The 17,312-nt window shown below is 37.0% G+C and overlaps 1 protein-coding gene across 1 annotated transcript in view; it reads left to right on the forward strand.

Annotated features, from left to right (window-relative positions):
• pitpnc1a (phosphatidylinositol transfer protein cytoplasmic 1a) overlaps positions 1-16,994 on the forward strand; it is a 49,535-nt gene extending 32,541 nt beyond the window's left edge. The window contains exons 5-9 of the mRNA XM_060892542.1: positions 2,196-2,267; positions 9,311-9,403; positions 13,934-14,089; positions 14,357-14,420; positions 15,609-16,994. Of these exons, the coding sequence (XP_060748525.1) occupies positions 2,196-2,267; positions 9,311-9,403; positions 13,934-14,089; positions 14,357-14,420; positions 15,609-15,922 (699 nt within the window). The 3' untranslated portion in view covers positions 15,923-16,994. The remainder of the gene's footprint in view (positions 1-2,195; positions 2,268-9,310; positions 9,404-13,933; positions 14,090-14,356; positions 14,421-15,608) is intronic.
• Positions 16,995-17,312: the final 318 nt, after the last annotated feature.

A 17,312-nucleotide genomic window follows, 5' to 3' on the forward strand; every position in this document is an offset into this window, starting at 1 on the left:
CTCCAACAGCTTTGGGTTGTATAGGGAAGAGAGCAAGGATTGAGGAATGTTTGAGAACAGGGCTGTAAATCCAACGAGCTGGAAAATAGCTCATCATTACAGCCGGCTGTCCCACACCCCGGCAGTAAAATGTGGCTGTGCTTTGCTGCAAGCATAGTGGAGCAGATTGTTTAACAGTAATCGTAGTAAACCAGATCTAAGACCTAAGCTTGAGTTGTGCTTTCAGGTGTGATTTAAGTTTTGGAGGGATTTCTTTCTGTAGGGTTTACAGCAGCCAGAAAGATGTTGTTTTGTCCTTGCTTTCTCAGCAGTAAGAGACACCTTCTAGCTATGCCATATGGCATTTATATGCTCAGTGAATTTAACCATCCAAAGATATTCAAAACCTCGTAGTTGTGAATATTGCCATAGAGTTTAATGTTTTCAAGAAACCTTTTTTTTATAGCACTGGGCTCAGAATTATTGACACTGCTTGGCATCACAGCATTGTATGGAGAAGATTACATGGCTGAGCTGCTTCCAGTTAATCTGAATGTTTCTACATTTCAACAGGACCATTCCTTAAGACTTCCTGGAGACTAGAAGTTTTTTTTAAATATTACCTTCGGAAGCTGGTCTTTACTCTGGATAACTGCATTGTCTCTCTTTATTTAAGCCTGTTTTATAAAAATGTCATATAATATTTCTTTGATCCATTATCAACCAATCATGGGCATAGATTTTATTTAACAGGGGGGTGGGGGGGCAATAAATATAAAATTTCTCATGAGCAATTTTTGAAGGGGACACAAATAATACAGTCAATCATACAATCAATGGTAATTCAAAGTGCTTTACATAAAGAAAGTAAAACTATCATAAAAAAAAATCACAACAATAAAAACAAGGAATTAAAAAAAGGTTTAAAATTTTATTTAAAATTAATTAAGACACTTAAGAACAGAATAGAAATTGATTATACAAAAAAATACAGTGGGGTCAGTTCGGACGTAGCACAGTGCTCATTTAGTAAATGCACAGCTAAACAATATGCTAATTGTGGTCGTTAATGTTAACATTATGCCAAGTCGTCCCAAATAAAACAATGCACGGGAAACGGCTTTGGCGTGTTAGTTGCAGTGCACTATGCAACAAGCTATTGTAAACAAGCTAACGTTAACTAGATAAGTAATATTTTAATCGCTAATATAGCAGATTCATGGACAATTACATCAATAATCAGCATTTTTGCCGCAACTAATCTATGACTGAGTCTGCGTCAACTACATTAAAGAGAATCGCTTTATTTAAAGTGAATAAAATCCCCTACTTAACGGAGTTCAACATTAATTGAGCCGCAGCCACACACCTGACACGTGTGTGCAGAGTAGGTGAGATGAACTGGGAAAGCAGGCAGTGGGTCACCTCTGTGAGGAAAGGGAGGGGGAACTCAACTGTTTCTAAATGCATTTTTTGCGTTTTTTTTTTTTCTACTTACACAATTATTTAGGTATACATACATATATTTTTCACAATAGAGAGTGCGATATCTTTTAAATAATTTTTTTGGGGGGACAATCCTCGGAGGGGGGATCCGTCCCCCTGTCCCCCCAGGGATTTACGCCCATGCAACCAATAGAGCCAAGCTTTCTCTTTTCAGTACTGGCTTCTTTCTGCTTCTCTCTTTAGGATATTTGGCACTATGCCATTGAGTCTATAAAACAACATTACTGTATATAAATTAGCAGTAATAGGAACAAATATATTATTTAACAGCAGCTACTACCTGAACTTTGGTCCTTGATTAACATTATTCTCTATAAAAAAAAAATTTGGCAGATTAACTGCAACATGGTACACAACACTATTTAAATTTACATTAAATGTATGTACATGTCTATAAACACAGATTCATGTGAGCAAATCCAACATCTATGTGGAAAATAGGTAATGAATGAAAACTTATTTAAAGTAACTAATGGCCTGATAAGACTTTGCAATGATCCTTTAATACAACAGGGTTTAGACAGATAAAGTAATCTGTCTAAGGACTATCAATGAATAGGTGAATACAGTCAGGAAGCAAACCAGTGACAGGATCAGTGTGGATATAGGAATAAAGGAAAACATAAATAACATCACATGGGGTTCAGGGGAATTGTTTTAAATCTTGTGGCAGCTTTTAATGAATCTTTTAATGTTTTTTTCCCGTGTAGTGTTCTTTCTTGCCGAAGTTTTCCATTCACATAGAGACAAAATACGAGGACAACAACGGCTGCAATGACAATGTGAGTAAGTACCTGTGGTGTGTGTGTGTGTGTGTGTGTGTGTGTGTGTGTGTGTGTGCATATTGAAGATTGAAGATTGATGTGTGAATAAATGTGTTTTAGCAGAACACTCTCAGGGTCTGGCTAGTTCTCATGATACTTCGTTGACTGTTGATTTGTTGCTTTTGTCATTTTCTGAGCTTATGAATTCACATAGCTTAAAAAACAACTGCTGCTCTCACCAGTGCCAATGCAACTTTGTGTTTTAAATCTTTTTATGAAAAGCATAGCAGATAAAAGTCTTCTAAAATGGCCATTAATATGAATTAAATGTATTAGGTCATTAGATATTAAAATCCAAGCAGTTTTTTTTTTTAACTTTCATTTTCAAAACTGTTTGCTTCCACAGAGGAAAATATCCCAGTTATGAGATATAACATGGAGCAGTAAAGATGTAGAATTATTCAGTATTTTATTTTTAGAGCTGCATCAGTCCTGTGCAGTAGCGTATACACTGTATGAGCTGTCTGGCTTTGGCTTGTTAGCCTTTCTGTGCACACAATAATTCACATAGTGTTTCTGATTCAATTCTTCTCCTATGGTGCTTGCATTAGCTTTATCATTGTGCCTTGTCAGTAAAATAATGATGTTCCCATATGATCCAATATTTTCTATATTTAAAATAAGCACAATAAGATTTTTATTCTGAGTACAAGCTAGATGACCGGTTCTGGCATAGGACGAGTGAATCACAGGGTAAGTCACAGTATTCATTAAATCTTAACACAACGCTCGAACGCTTGACAAGCGCCATTTGACGCCTTAAAGTAATGAGGTTTGATACTTGAATGATGTTGCATTAGGAATGATGCCTGACAAATGATGTGTGAACAATGACACTTGAAGGAGATGATGATAAGGGACGTTGAGCTTGAAGCACAGGTTTTATGACTAATGGTGAGGAACAGGAAAGTGCCCAAGAAATATGGCCACTGTACTCCCACCTCTGCTGTTGTCATCCCTTTTCTCAAACCTATTTCAACAAAAGAAATGATATTTTTGCAGAAGATTTGGTGTAGTCAGATGGGACTGAAAGATTTAGTTGCAAAACAAATTTCAAGAAACAGTCACTGGCCAATTTAATAGGAACACTTGTACAAATGCAAGTATCCCATCAGCCATTTGTTAGAGTAGCATGATGCACAAAATCATGTAGATACGGAACAAAAGCTTCAGTTATTTATCAACTCAAACACTAGAGATGATACACTCAGAAGTGTACAGTGGTGTGAAAAAGTGTTGGCCCCCTTCCTGATTTTTTATTTCTTTGCAGGTTTGTCACACTTTTAATATTTCAGATCATCAAACAAATTTAAATATTAGTCAATGATAATACAAGTAAACACAACATGCAGGTTTTAAATGAAGGTTTTTACTATTAAGGGAAAACAAAATCCAAACCTACATGACCCTGTGTGAAAAAGTGTTTGCCCCCCGTTAAAACATAACTTAACTGTGGTTTATCACACCTGAGTCCAATTCCTCTAGCCACACCCAGGCCTGATTAGTTTAGTTTAGTTTAGTTTATTAATTGATAAAGCACATTTAAAAACAACAGCCGTTGCAGCCAAAGTGCTGTACATTAAGTAAAAACAAACAAGAATAGTGCAATAGTAAAAACACAATCCAAAACAAACCAAAGGAAAACACATAAAATTCTACACTTTCAAACAGAGTTAAAACATACAGAATAAAAGTGGGTTTTTAAAGCAGATTTAAACAATGAGACATTGGTAGCAGATCTTAAATGAAGAAGGCGATTATTCCACAACTTTGGAGCTGCCGTAGCAAAAGCCTGATCGCCCTTAGTTTTAAAATGTGCACGAGGTACAGAGAGAAGAAATTGATTAGCAGACCGAAGAGATCTAGGGGTAGGGTACGGAGTGAGGAGGTCACAAATATACTGGGGAGCACAGCCATGTAAAGCTTTAAAAACATAAAGTAAAATTTTAAAATCAATATGGAACTTAACCGGGAGCCAGTGTAATGAGGCAAGTACTGGGGTAATGTGCTCACGTTTTCTGGTGCCAGTCAGTAATCTCGCTGCCGCATTTTGTACCAGTTGTAAACGGTCGAGAGATGATTTAGGCAAGCCAAAATAAAGAGTTGCAGTAATCCAATCTCGAAGTTATGAAAGCATGAATTATCGTTTGAAGGTCCTTCATAGAAAGCATCTTCTTGATTTTAGCAATTGATCTTAACTGAAAAAAAGCTGCTTTTCACAACAGTGCTAATCTGTTTATCAAAGGACAACATAGGATCAAAAACAACACCAAGGTTTCTAATATGATCACGTACATTAGCAGACAAAGGGCCAAGCAGCTTTATAAGACCAGAAGACACAGTTGTTGGACCAAAAACTATTATTTCGGTTTTGTCATTATTTAACTGTAAAAAATTCAGATCCAGCCAGCACTTAATGTCCTGAAGATAAGCAAACACAGTGGATATAGAGCAGTTATTGTTTTTAACAGGAAAATAGAATTGAGTATCGTCAGCATAGAGATGATATGATAAATTATGTTTCTGAAAAATATAACCGAGTGGAAGCATATACAATGAGAAAAGCAAAGGACCCAAGATAGAGCCCTGAGGAACACCATAGGAGATTTGAGCTCTAGCTGAAAAACAATTTCCCAAATTCACAGAAAAAGATCTGTCCTTAAGATAGGAAGCAAACCAGTTCAGCACAGATCCCTGAAAACCAGCTACTTGATTAAGTCTTTGTAGAAGGATATCATGATCTACTGTGTCGAATGCTGCACCTAGATCAAGCATGATTAGAATACAGCAAGAACCAGAGTCAAGTGACAATAAAATATCATTGGTAACCTTCAATAGGGCAGTTTCAGTACTGTGAAATTCTCTAAACCCAGACTGAAATGTGTCAAAGATGTTAAAAGTATTTAGGTAAGTGGAGACCTGCGAATGATTACTGCCACACCTGTTCTTCAAAAGCTACACGTCATGCCGAGATCCAAAGAAATTCAGTAACAAATGAGAGAAAGTTATTTAGATCTATCAATCTGGAAAAGGTTATAAATCCATTTCTAAAGCTTTAGGACTCCAGCGAACCCAGTGAGAGCCATTATCCACAAATGGCGCAAGCATGGAACAGTGGTGAACCTTCTCAGAAGTGGCCGGCCAACCAAAATTGCCCCAAGAGCGCAACGACAACTCATCCAAGATGTCACAAAAGACCCCACAACAACATCCAAAGAACTGCAGGCCTCACTTGCCTCAGTTAAAGTCAGTGTTCATGACTCCACCATAAGAAAGAGACTGGGAAAAAATGGCCTGCATGGCAGAGTTCCAAGACGAAAACCTCTACTGAGCATAAAGGACATAAAGGAATGTCTCGGATTTGATAGAAAACATCTTGATGATCCCCAAGACTTTTGGGAAAATACTCTGCGAACTGACGAGACAACTTTTTGGAAGGTGTGTGTCACATTACATCTGGCGTAAAAGTAACACTGCATTTCTGAAAAAGAACAACATACCAACAGTAAAATATGGTGTTAGTGTTATGTTCTGGGGCTGTTTTGCTGCTTCAGGACCTGGAAGACTTGCTGTGATAAATGAAAGCATGAATTCTGCTGTCTACCAAAAAATCCTGAAGGACAATGTGTGGCAATCTGTTCGTGACCTCAAACTGAAGTGAACTTGGGTTCTGCAGAAGGACAATGATCCAAAACACACCACCAAGTCCACCTCTGAATGACTGAAGAAAAACAATATGGATTGTCTATGCTAAATTGCAACAAGGTGTGACTGGGTGTATGAGCGATGCTTTGCAATGGACTAGTGTCCCATCCTGAGTGTATTCCAACTTGATGATCAGTGTTTTATTAGGATTTATTAAAGATTAGAGAGCTTAATTGTTAGTCTAGACATAGATATAGATATAGATATAGAATGAAATAGCATTTCTCAAGGCCATGGTGCAAAAGTCTAGTACCTGGGCTGGTGTGTGATGATTAAGCCACCCCTGTGTGAAATAAAGTGATTATAGTGCTATAGCTGTATGACAGGTAATGCTGATTTGAACAGTGCATTATGGGTATACACACATTCCTGGGTATGTGTGTAGTGATTTGAAGTGATTAGTGCATACTGGGGTTGGGTCCTTTAATTCCATGTTAGGTAGGTGAGAGACATTTTATCATTGCAGGTCCTGACAGCTTGTGGAAAAAAGCTGTTCAGGAAACTGTGGAGTTGGCCTGGACACTCCAGTATCGTCTGCAAGATCCTGGCAGAGGGTGGCAAAGAGTTTATGGGAGGGGTAGGAGATGTCAGGCACTATTCTGGTGGCTTTACTTAGGCAGCCTTTGTAAATGATGTCCTGTGATGGAGGCAGAGAGAGTGCCATGATGTTCCCCATTGTCTTCACTGTTTGCTGCAGGTTCATGCAGTCCAAGACACTGCAGTTCTACAGTATGAATTGCCTTTTAATAGCCATTCACAAAGGATCTTATCCTCTTAAGGTTTTCTCTGGCTACAGATCAGAGTACAAGCTGCAGGATAGCTCGAGCTTGTTTTTGTCCACAAACACTAAAGACTATTTATCTGAATCCAGTCAGGCTGCACCTGTGGCGTTCAACACAACCCTATCTGTAGCTGCTGAATTTCTGTAGCTGGCAGACTTTAAATGAAAGCCTAGTGGTCATGTTGTATTTTTCTCTCTGATTGCTGAAGACACTTTGAAGATCCATGTTCCTTTTTTTTTTCACTGGAGGCAGTAATGCTGTAGGCGTCTGTCCATTCCATCACAGCACATAATGCCATAACCATACTTGTTTTCACAGCTAATAGTCTGTCTTTAAACTGTGTTTCTGTTAAAATAGCCTGTGTTAACGGCTGAATCTGGAGCATTGGCTGCGTATAGCTGTGATCGTACAATTTATTGTAAAACCTCTCTCTTGTATTACAATTTCTGATCTAATACTTTTTAATTATCTAATATCTAAGGATCAGTGTCTACTTCATTTTCTGTCCTTTCTATAGCTATTGTTCCCTAATGTCTAAAATATACACCTAGTTTTCTTTCTTCTTATACCTTTTTTTTTCATTTTCATTCATGTCTTGTCTTCTCACTTGTCCATTTCTTCATTCAGACATATCCTTTTCGGTATCCATCGTATTCCTTTTCCATAACATATCCCTATCTTCCCTATCTTCCGTATATCATGCTTTAATACTTTATATGTTTTCCTCTATAACTCCAGTCACTTGCTGTAGTGCTAGAGTCTCCAAAGCCTTACGTACTCTAACAGACGGCTGCCGTCAAAGGGCAAGAGCAGGGTTCTCAGCGAATGCTTTGATACAGACGCGTGCTCCGAAACCATTAAAGTCTTTACAAGGCTTAGAACACTCTGGAGTCTCAACGTGAGCAACAGCAACATGACACAACCATGAGGACTCAATATTATACAACCGCTTCTGACACTCGCACGCTCAGTCTCTCATCCTTAAATCCACAGCTCCTCCTTATGTTTAAACTAGGAAGCACAACGTACCAATAATTAAAAATAAATCTTATAACCAGAATCTTTATAATATCTTTATAATGCTTGACCCATTAGTCTGTCTGATGCAATTATTTGTCATTATTAAGCATCATATCAAAAATATAAATGTTAGCAAGAGAACATGTTTATAGGCAGATTCAACTAATATTACTCTTTATTATCTAAAAGGTTTATACAATAATTTCAAATGATTATTACACATATTTTAGATATTTTTATTAATTTAAAGCTTGTAATTGTCTTAATCTTTTTTTTTTACTTTTAAAAATGGACATTATTGCAAAGCAGCTTTTCAGAAATCTAAAAATTTTAAATAAGTTATAAAAATACATTTATATCTATCAGAAATTTTACAGAAATCTAATTATTTTACAGATTTTACAGAAATCTAATTATTTTAAGCCATATTTTCTAATTAAATTAGTAAAAAATAGGATTATGGTCTTATATTTGTTATATAATGTATGTAATAGAAATTTACATTACATTTTCTTCATTCAGGATATCATGTCTCGCATTGTAGAGGGTCATTATGTGTCCTGACATTATCTAATTTATCTCAGTGGGGTTCTGAAATGCCAGGCGCAGGGGAGATGATTTTATGTCAGCATGAACAGAGACACTGGTACATGACATGACATTTCTTATGACATTGCAAGCATCATGTAACTAAGTTTTCAAAGACCTGATTAGAAATTGTTTTTCTTCAAACTGAAGAATCATGCAGAAACATGGGCAAAGTGCTGATAATAATATAGACATTATATACAGTAATCGCACACTCAGACAAGGGCAAGATAAAGATTAGCTCATCTAACAGATCTCTAATACACTAAACAAAGGTGTAATCTGGGGTGTAGTATGCCAGGTAGGATGTGAGCTAGAAAAGCATACTCCCAGTGTGCATGGAGGTGACATCACTGCACAGGCTGTGTTACTACTCACAGGTCAAACAACACGTATCTGTCCTATTTAAAGCCCCTTTTGAAAAACAAATCATTTCTAATCCTAGAAAGCGAGACGACTAAAATAACCTTTATTAATCGCCAAGCAGTAGAAGAGTCCGTGTCTGCTCCACATTCTCATGTGCACTATATATAATACACTCATATGTTCTAATGCTATAATTATTAATAATTATAAACCAGGGCAGGGATGTAATAGCCTAGTGGTTAAGGTGTTGGTCTTAACCAAATGGAAATTGGAAGGTTGTGAATTTGAATCCCAGGTCCTCCAAGTTATGACTGCTGGGCCCCTGAGCAAGGCCAAAGACAATCAATTGCTCAGTTGTATAAAATAATGTAAATTTCAGGCAACACAGGAAGTTCTTTGGCTTTAATTTTGTAATCAGTAATGACATTTTATATGATATAACAACATGAAACCAAAGGAGCTTCTTTATGTAATGTTTTTGTTTAATGCAATGTTTTTTTTCAACGCTTATACTTTTCTGCACTTCTCTTCCTGCTGCAGATTTTTGACGAGCCCAGAGATGAGGACACTGAGGTGTGTTTCATTGACATTGCATATGATGAAATCCCAGAGCGTTACTTCAAAGAATCTGAGGTAAGGCATCAGTACAGTACAGTATGTTATAGGAAAGGAATTCATGATATGGTAGAGTGATGTTACCACCAAGAAGGTTTATTATTATTATTATTATTATTATTATTATTATTATTATTCCTCATAACCAAGTGATTTTAATTTATTAATGAAATACCTGTCATGATTTTCCACCGTTTATAGTTAATGTTATGGCACATCCACGAGACAAGCTAGTTCTTATTCACATTTAATTATAGCAGCTCTAATCAGGCATTCCTTCACCAGTCTTTCTTTTTTTAAGTTTATGAGTCAAGCACAAACCTCGCAGCTTATGATGTTACAAAGAAACCGTAAACTGTGACTCTCCCGTGCAGGAAAATCAACGACATCCGAGCCTCCTTGCAATCTTCCATCAATTTTCTCCTAACAGAAAGCATGTGTTTGTAGTCTTTGTTAAATAACAAGATCATTTTTAATCCATTTCCTATTAGGCTTAGATTATGTGGGGTGTCTGTCATACACCGAGCCCCTGTGAATTATTATATAAACATAATAATAATTAGAACGTCCTTATTCTCTTGTCAGAGCCACACTACTGAAGAGAATGTATAAGATTTGAGACGTCAGCAGTGCTGTGGTGTAAATTCAAATGTGCTCATGCCATGTACTCGTATGTATTATCAAAAGCGGCTTGGATTAGAAAGTTGCTTAGGAAAAACAAACAAGAAGAAGAAGAAGAAGAAGAAGAAGAAGAAGACATTTCGAAGCCACACACACTGAAATTGCATGTCATCAAAATTAATGAGAGCCTGTTACTTTCTCTGTAATCAGTAGATGGGTATCATCCATTGGAGCACGTGATGATGTCATTTCAGACTGTGGGGGTGGAAAAACACAAACACACACACACACACACACACACAGTAATGACAACAGCTTTCTACCTTTGACCCAGCTTCATTACATCTCCAGGGTTATTCAGTAAAAAATCTGCAATTACATCCACATGGTAGAGCCAGTGTATTCTCTCTCTCTCTCTCTCTCTCTCTCTCTCTCTCTCTCTCTCTCACTCTCTCCCTCTCTCACTCTCTCTCTGATTCGGCTGCAGACTGACAGCACGGCCAGTCAGAAATAATGAGCACTGATATATTATTGTGTAATCTGGTGATGAAGTAATCTCTCATGGCTGGCCATTTTCTCCTGACACACTCTATTATCTCTCGGCTATCAGTGTGTCAGGAGAAACACTTCATCTCCAAACTCTTTTCAACTCTTTACTTATTTTATACATATATACAAATACATACTTTTTCTAAAAGTGTGTATCTAATGGATTATTTTTTTTTACTTATTGCTTATAAGTTCATTCACTGATTCACTGATTCGGTGATTCATTCATTTATTCATAGCAAACATTGATCTATTTTGTGGCTACTTTCAGGGTTTGCTTTTTCCTCTTTGAAATAATTCATGTATCATGTACATTCATTCACATAATTCAGAATTCTCTAAGGATTTCTTGCTGTTTGTGCATTTTATTAAGTTCACTGAAAAACATGGTTTGGTATAAAAATGTGTGTGTGTGTGTGGTGTTATTATTTCCTTTTTAGCAGCTTGTGTTCATGATTTTTTTAGTATCGTCTCATTTTGTTTTAGCATTGATGTGGTTTAAAACTTGATTTTTTAATAATTGTCTTTTTTTTCTTTCTTTCTTTCTTTCTTTTTTTTTTTTTTTTTTTATTTTTTTTTTTTTTTAAAAAAAAATACAGATATCATTAGAAACCTTTTTAAATTGGCAAATATGATTTCAACAGATTGAATTGCTTCCATCAAGTGTGTTGATACAGCAGTTAAAAAATGCTTTTAGGAAAAAGTAGCTTTATTAAAACGTTTCAGCCGTAGAATGGCTTGCATTTCAGCTGCACTAAATGATTTCAGATTGGTGTAAGAATGTACAAATCATTACCAGAGTAAGTGAAATCCATGCTTTATAACACTGAAAAGGCTAATCAGCTTTTAAATTCTATTAATAAATAAATTTCAAAGATATTTTGCTTTTTTTATTCACTGCCACCCGGAAACTGCTCTGATCTTCCCACTCCATGTATTTCCGTGCTGTACCCTTTTAACGTAGTCGTATTTCATCATGTGAAAGACTCTTCATGGGATACTTCAATTGCCTTATCTATATGATGTGCCTTAAGTTACCCAAGCACTTACAGTGATTGCTGCTCAGACTATTCAAACCCCAATTGGGAACGCAACGAGATCTCCTCCCCTATTCATAAGCGATCTTTCCTCTCCGACGTGCGAGTCATTAGCTTAAAAGAAGATGTCTGATTAGTGGCAGCTTGTGACATTAGGATAAAGATGAACCTCCTGTTGTGCCACAAAGCATTAGCTTCCTCCAAACACCTTCCATAGAACACTATTTATAGATCAGTGACTGAAGGAAAGAGACTCATTACGATGCAGTATGTCTGTTGTGTGAATTCCCTCTGGGTGATACATTGTCTAGTAAAACTATCTAGACGTTTGTTCTCAACTATTCTAATATCTGACTGAATTACAAACCTTGTTTTTTTTCCGAGGTATGTTCATTGCCAAGTACTGAAACTGATATTCCCTGAAAGTAACACTGTGGAATTGTATTATAGTGGAAAACATTAATAAAATGCAAAGCTGATATTTGATGCTAGCATAATTACTCAATACTTACTTACTGACAAATGGACATATTTCACTGAAATTTAACATTTGTGGCCTCGTATGATTCATTCAATAGGTCTGTTATTATAAAAAAAAATAATTATTTAAAAAGCTGACTACAAATATGGCTGTAAGTCTGAGTATTGATTGCACTCACCTGATCTCAATTACGGTCACATACACACTCACGTTATTTACATTTTATTTTTAATTTTAGTTCACATGTAGTGGGCACAGTGGCTTACCACCAGGGTTGGGGGGAAGCAGAGTTTGCGTCTTCTTTCCCTGCTTTCCTCCAGGTATTCCAGTTTCATCCCCCAGTCCAAAGACATGTATGGTAGGCTGAGTGACATGGTGTGTGAATGGGTGTATGAGTGTGTTGTGTGATTGTTCTCTGCCATGGACTGCACCCCACCCATGGTAGGTCTTGTGCCAGAAGTCCCCAGGAACCTCTGTAACCCTGTGTAGGACAGGTGGTACAGAATATGGATTTTCCCTAAGGTCTTACCAAGCCTAGGATTTTTGATACAACTAGCTGTTCTTACTACTACTTGCCATAGTAATAGGATAAGCAGCTGCCGCAACTAGCATTGAAAACTAATTGCTGTTAAAATGAAACATTCTGGAGGGAGAGCATTTGTTTCTAAAACAGCAGTGTATATATGCAATATATCACACAATATGAAGGAGAAGCAGTGTGTCCTTCTTCTCACCAATCTTGTGCGCTTTATTATCTTTACTCAGATTAGTAGTCACTGCAACAAGTAGCTTCATATTTACATAAAGATAAACTTTTCTCAATTTTGTTGCATCACTGGACATGTCCACATTTAGTCAGAAAAGGGTGCTGTCGCTCATGTTCCCTGATTTCGCCGACTTTCATTAGAAATAAATGGTCTTCGGTGGATTTGTTGCTGCGAGTTGTTGTGTGTGAGCGTAGCATCATTATGGCATTAGCAACATAATCATGTGAATAAAAATAATTTAAAAAAAATAAAAAATGTAGATGTTTGCTAGTGTTCAGCTTTGGGTGCAAAAATCCAACAATTGAACATAAAGCTAGATTTATAAATCCGGTCCGTGAATCTATACGTACATATAAAACATGTACATATGAAAAGAGAAAACTATCCAAGTGTTGAATGTAGAAGAAACATAAATCCATCCAGACGCTTTATAAAAGGCCTCTGCATAAAAAGATGATGTGAGAAGGTGATGTTAAGCAGCTACAAAGTTTATCTGAAAGAGAAATTCATGTTCTCTAGTCATTTTAATAGCTTAGTGTTACATAATAGTCCAAGACATCTCTAAGGTACATCAGGGGTTTGTTTAAAAAAAAAACATGATGGCAATAAGTTGAATGAGTGGAAGGTGGTCAGATGAAGCCAAAACACAATTTTTCAGTTATTATTATATTGTCTACACCAGATAAAAGGTATTTGTGCAGTAAAGTACAGACTGTATGTAGGGACAGAACAACAAAAGCACTTAAGCTGGGAGAAAGGTTTCAGTACAGTCATTCCCAACACACAGCTGTAATAAAATTGTAGGACATTCACAATTTTTATTTGCAGACACCTCAATGACGCAGTTATCACAGTCCTGTGGAAATCCTCTGCACAAGCATCCAGTGACAAACCAGTACATTCTGGTGCAGTTCTGTGTGGCATAATGTGCAAAAAGTAATCCTGTACACTGTCAAAAACCTATGAATAATTTTCCAGATGATTGCATGTTGTATCATAGAGAAAGAAAACTATGAATGCATAGGATAGGCATGGGATATTGTTGGAATGGACAGTTGTATATTATTTCCCATCGTTTAAATTCTTTCCTCAGGACTTACGCTACTTTAAGTCAGAGAAGACTTCACGGGGTTTGCTGCAGGAGGGCTGGAGAGATACTCAGGACCCCATCATGTGCTCCTATAAGTTAGTGACGGTGAAGTTCGAGGTGTGGGGACTGCAGACACGCGTGGAGCACTTTGTTCACAAGGTCTTTCCATTTCTTTCTCATGTGCTTATTACCCACACCCCATATCACATCTGAGCTCTATAAACCTCAAACCCAACCCACCGCAAAGTCCACCATGACAGCTTGTCCTTGACTGATGAGCCTTTTTCCCCCAACCGTTTTTTTAATACACGTACAGAAACATGAACAGTGATGCTCAGTAAATTAATCATGACTTCTGTCCTTGATTAGGTACATAATAAAGAATGTCTTCTTAACCAAGTATTCTCTCTCTCACTCTCTTTCAAGGTGATAAGGGACGTGCTGTCACTAGGTCACAGACAGGCCTTTGCCTGGGTGGATGAGTGGATTGGTATGTAGAAGGATAATTATTTGTTCTGTGATTGTGTTACAAAAATCGATGTGTGTTTTTCTGTTCGAAAATGTTTACTGATCTCAGAATGATTATTGTTATAATGTCTCATTGGGGGATAAAGGCATTAACATGTAATCTGTACTGTGTTTCCATGGTGATACTGGTGCAAATCACCTCTACATACTTCTGCCAAAAAAATGAATCAGATTTTGAGTGTGAGCATGTACAGCGTCCTTCTATTAAAGTCTGTAAAATTGGCAGCCATCTCTAGTCAACAGTGTTCAGTCATACAAGACCTGACTGTGTCTGAATATCCTTATTACCCTTTTATACAATCTTCATTAATCTGCCTCTTTATATCCTCCTGTGTGTTTCTCTTTTGGTGAAGTCTCATTGTTCTCGTTATTATTGTCATGCATAAGTCTGTTACCATGTTTCTTAATTTTTTACTTTTTTTTGGAATAGGATGCATTATTCCTTTCATTGGCTGCATGTGTATTAACATCTGCTACAGATTGTTTGCGTCCTTTCTTCTGCTTGTTCTGCATGCATGTTTCACCATAACTAATGCAGCAAAGTGCCCTATAGTGTCATTACAGCTGAGCACCTGCTGAGTGTCAATTTTTCAGCCAGAGGGGACTAGAAATGTAGCATAATTGACATTTAACTTTGGATTTGATGTCACACAGTGTGAAGGCTTTTGTCATGTGATCTTTGCCATCACTTTCAGGACTAATGATGTATAATTCATATAACTGAATATAATATATATTCAGTTCAATTATACATCATATATATATATATATATATATATATATATATATATATATATATATATATATATATATATATATATATATATATATATCATATATAATATTATAATATGATATATATATATTAATAATTTAATGTGTACTGCATACTAAAGGGTTTTTTTTTTTGCCTCAAATGCTTTGAAAGTTAACTCACTTTGAGATTGGACATCACCTGCATCTTCTTGTTGATTATGTCCTATTAACATTATTTTCATACCTCTTGTGATATATTACATATCTCTGCTAAATCCAGAAGCGTCCCCTAAACAAATCAAACTGCTTTTAAATACCTTAGGACAAAATTAAGCTAATTAAAAAAACATTTAGTGTGTATAAGTCTGAGAATTTTTGGTCTCTCTCCCAAAAGACATGACAATGGAGGAGGTGAGAGAGTACGAGCGTGCCACACAAGAAGCCACCAATAAGAAGCTAGGCACATTCCCCCCAGCCATCAACATCAGCACGACGCCTCTGCCATCCTGTGCACACAGCGGACCATCCAGTGCCCCATCCACCCCTCTCTCCACAGAAGCCCCAGACTTCCTCTCTGTGCCCAAAGACAGACCACGCAAGAAATCAGCACCAGAGACTCTTACACTCCCTGATCCAGCCAGACGAGACTCCAGCTATCGGCTGCCGAGCCTCTTCTCCTGGGGCTCCAGTTCCCGTCAGCCTGAATGACCCACCTATGGAAGAGCCCGAGATCAGTAATGCAGCTTTCAGAAACGTGTCTACTAGGCACACACTCACAGCAAGCCAGTCTCTGTTTAAACTAGGAGAGAGACATAAATACACATGCAAAGTGGCTTTCCAACCTCTCCAAGCTCTTACTGTACACAGGGGTTCAGTCGAGATCTAATCTGCCATTGAAAAGTGCATTCCAGCTTTTCAAAAGAAACTTAGTTAACAGTTTACAATAACTCAGGAGTTGTTTAGTTGTGTTACCCTTTTTTTCCCTTACTACTAGTTATGTAGTTTTATTATTTCAGATGGACTGACTGTGTATGCTATTTGAGGTGGAATATACAGTACAAAATACATGATTTTAATGGAATAGATCCTGATCCACATCTAAAATAATGCAGAGTTTCAACATTTTCAATGTATTTTTGAGTAGATACTGGAGTTTGGTTTTCATTTTGGTTGAATGACTAGTTTGGCACTGCTGTCCAGTACAGAAAAGGTCCCAGTGTTGCTGAGTATTGTAATAAATGTACTACGGATCATAAGAATATTATAAGACTGGACTGATTCTGCAAAGCAAATAAAATGCCTCTATTTCCTAACAATAATGTCAGCCCTGAAAACCACTGAGGACCTACTGTTGTGTCTCAGTCTATTGCAGGATATGTGGACTACCAAGTTTCTGTATATATTGTATCTCATCATCATCCTTAATTAATGATCACCTATTATTCATTAACGTTACCATTTATGATAATTAAGTATATTGTATTTTTCATGCTATTTTCATGGTATAACAGTATGTGGTGTGTTATCGTATGTAAATAGAAAATCCGGTGTGCAAGGAATACTTTCCAGGATGTCTTGAATGCTGTATACTCTTTATGTGCAAAGGAATGCTTGCTGTTGGTCAATGTGTACTTTGTGAATGTATAGGCTTGTTGCTGTCAATTGATCACATAAAATCGGTTTCATTCTTTTCTGAGAGACGGCAGCATCAAGCACATGGCCATATGAATCAGTTCTTTGATGTAAACATCTGGCATGAAAATAAAGCTTTAACTCTTGACTGGACATGTAGTTAATTTGCCTTACAGTTGCTTTACCATCCACATTGCAATTGTTCCCTTCTATACTCAGTTTTCATGAACCTCTGTTGCAGCTCATTCTGTCAGTGGCATTTGCTCGCTCCTGCTCACTCTAATGCCCCTTTTCCACCAAGGCAGTTTGAGTGCTGGTTCGGAGCCAGAGCCTAATTTAGAACCAGTTCTTTCTTTTTCGACAGCCAAAGCACCGGCTCTGAACCAGAGTATAAGTACGTATAAGTTGAGTATAAGTATGTTTTAGTGCAACTAAATACACAAATTTGTTTTTACAGTTGATTGAT

This window comes from Tachysurus vachellii, chromosome 18 (genome assembly GCF_030014155.1).
Source record: "Tachysurus vachellii isolate PV-2020 chromosome 18, HZAU_Pvac_v1, whole genome shotgun sequence".
NCBI lineage: Eukaryota > Metazoa > Chordata > Actinopteri > Siluriformes > Bagridae > Tachysurus > Tachysurus vachellii.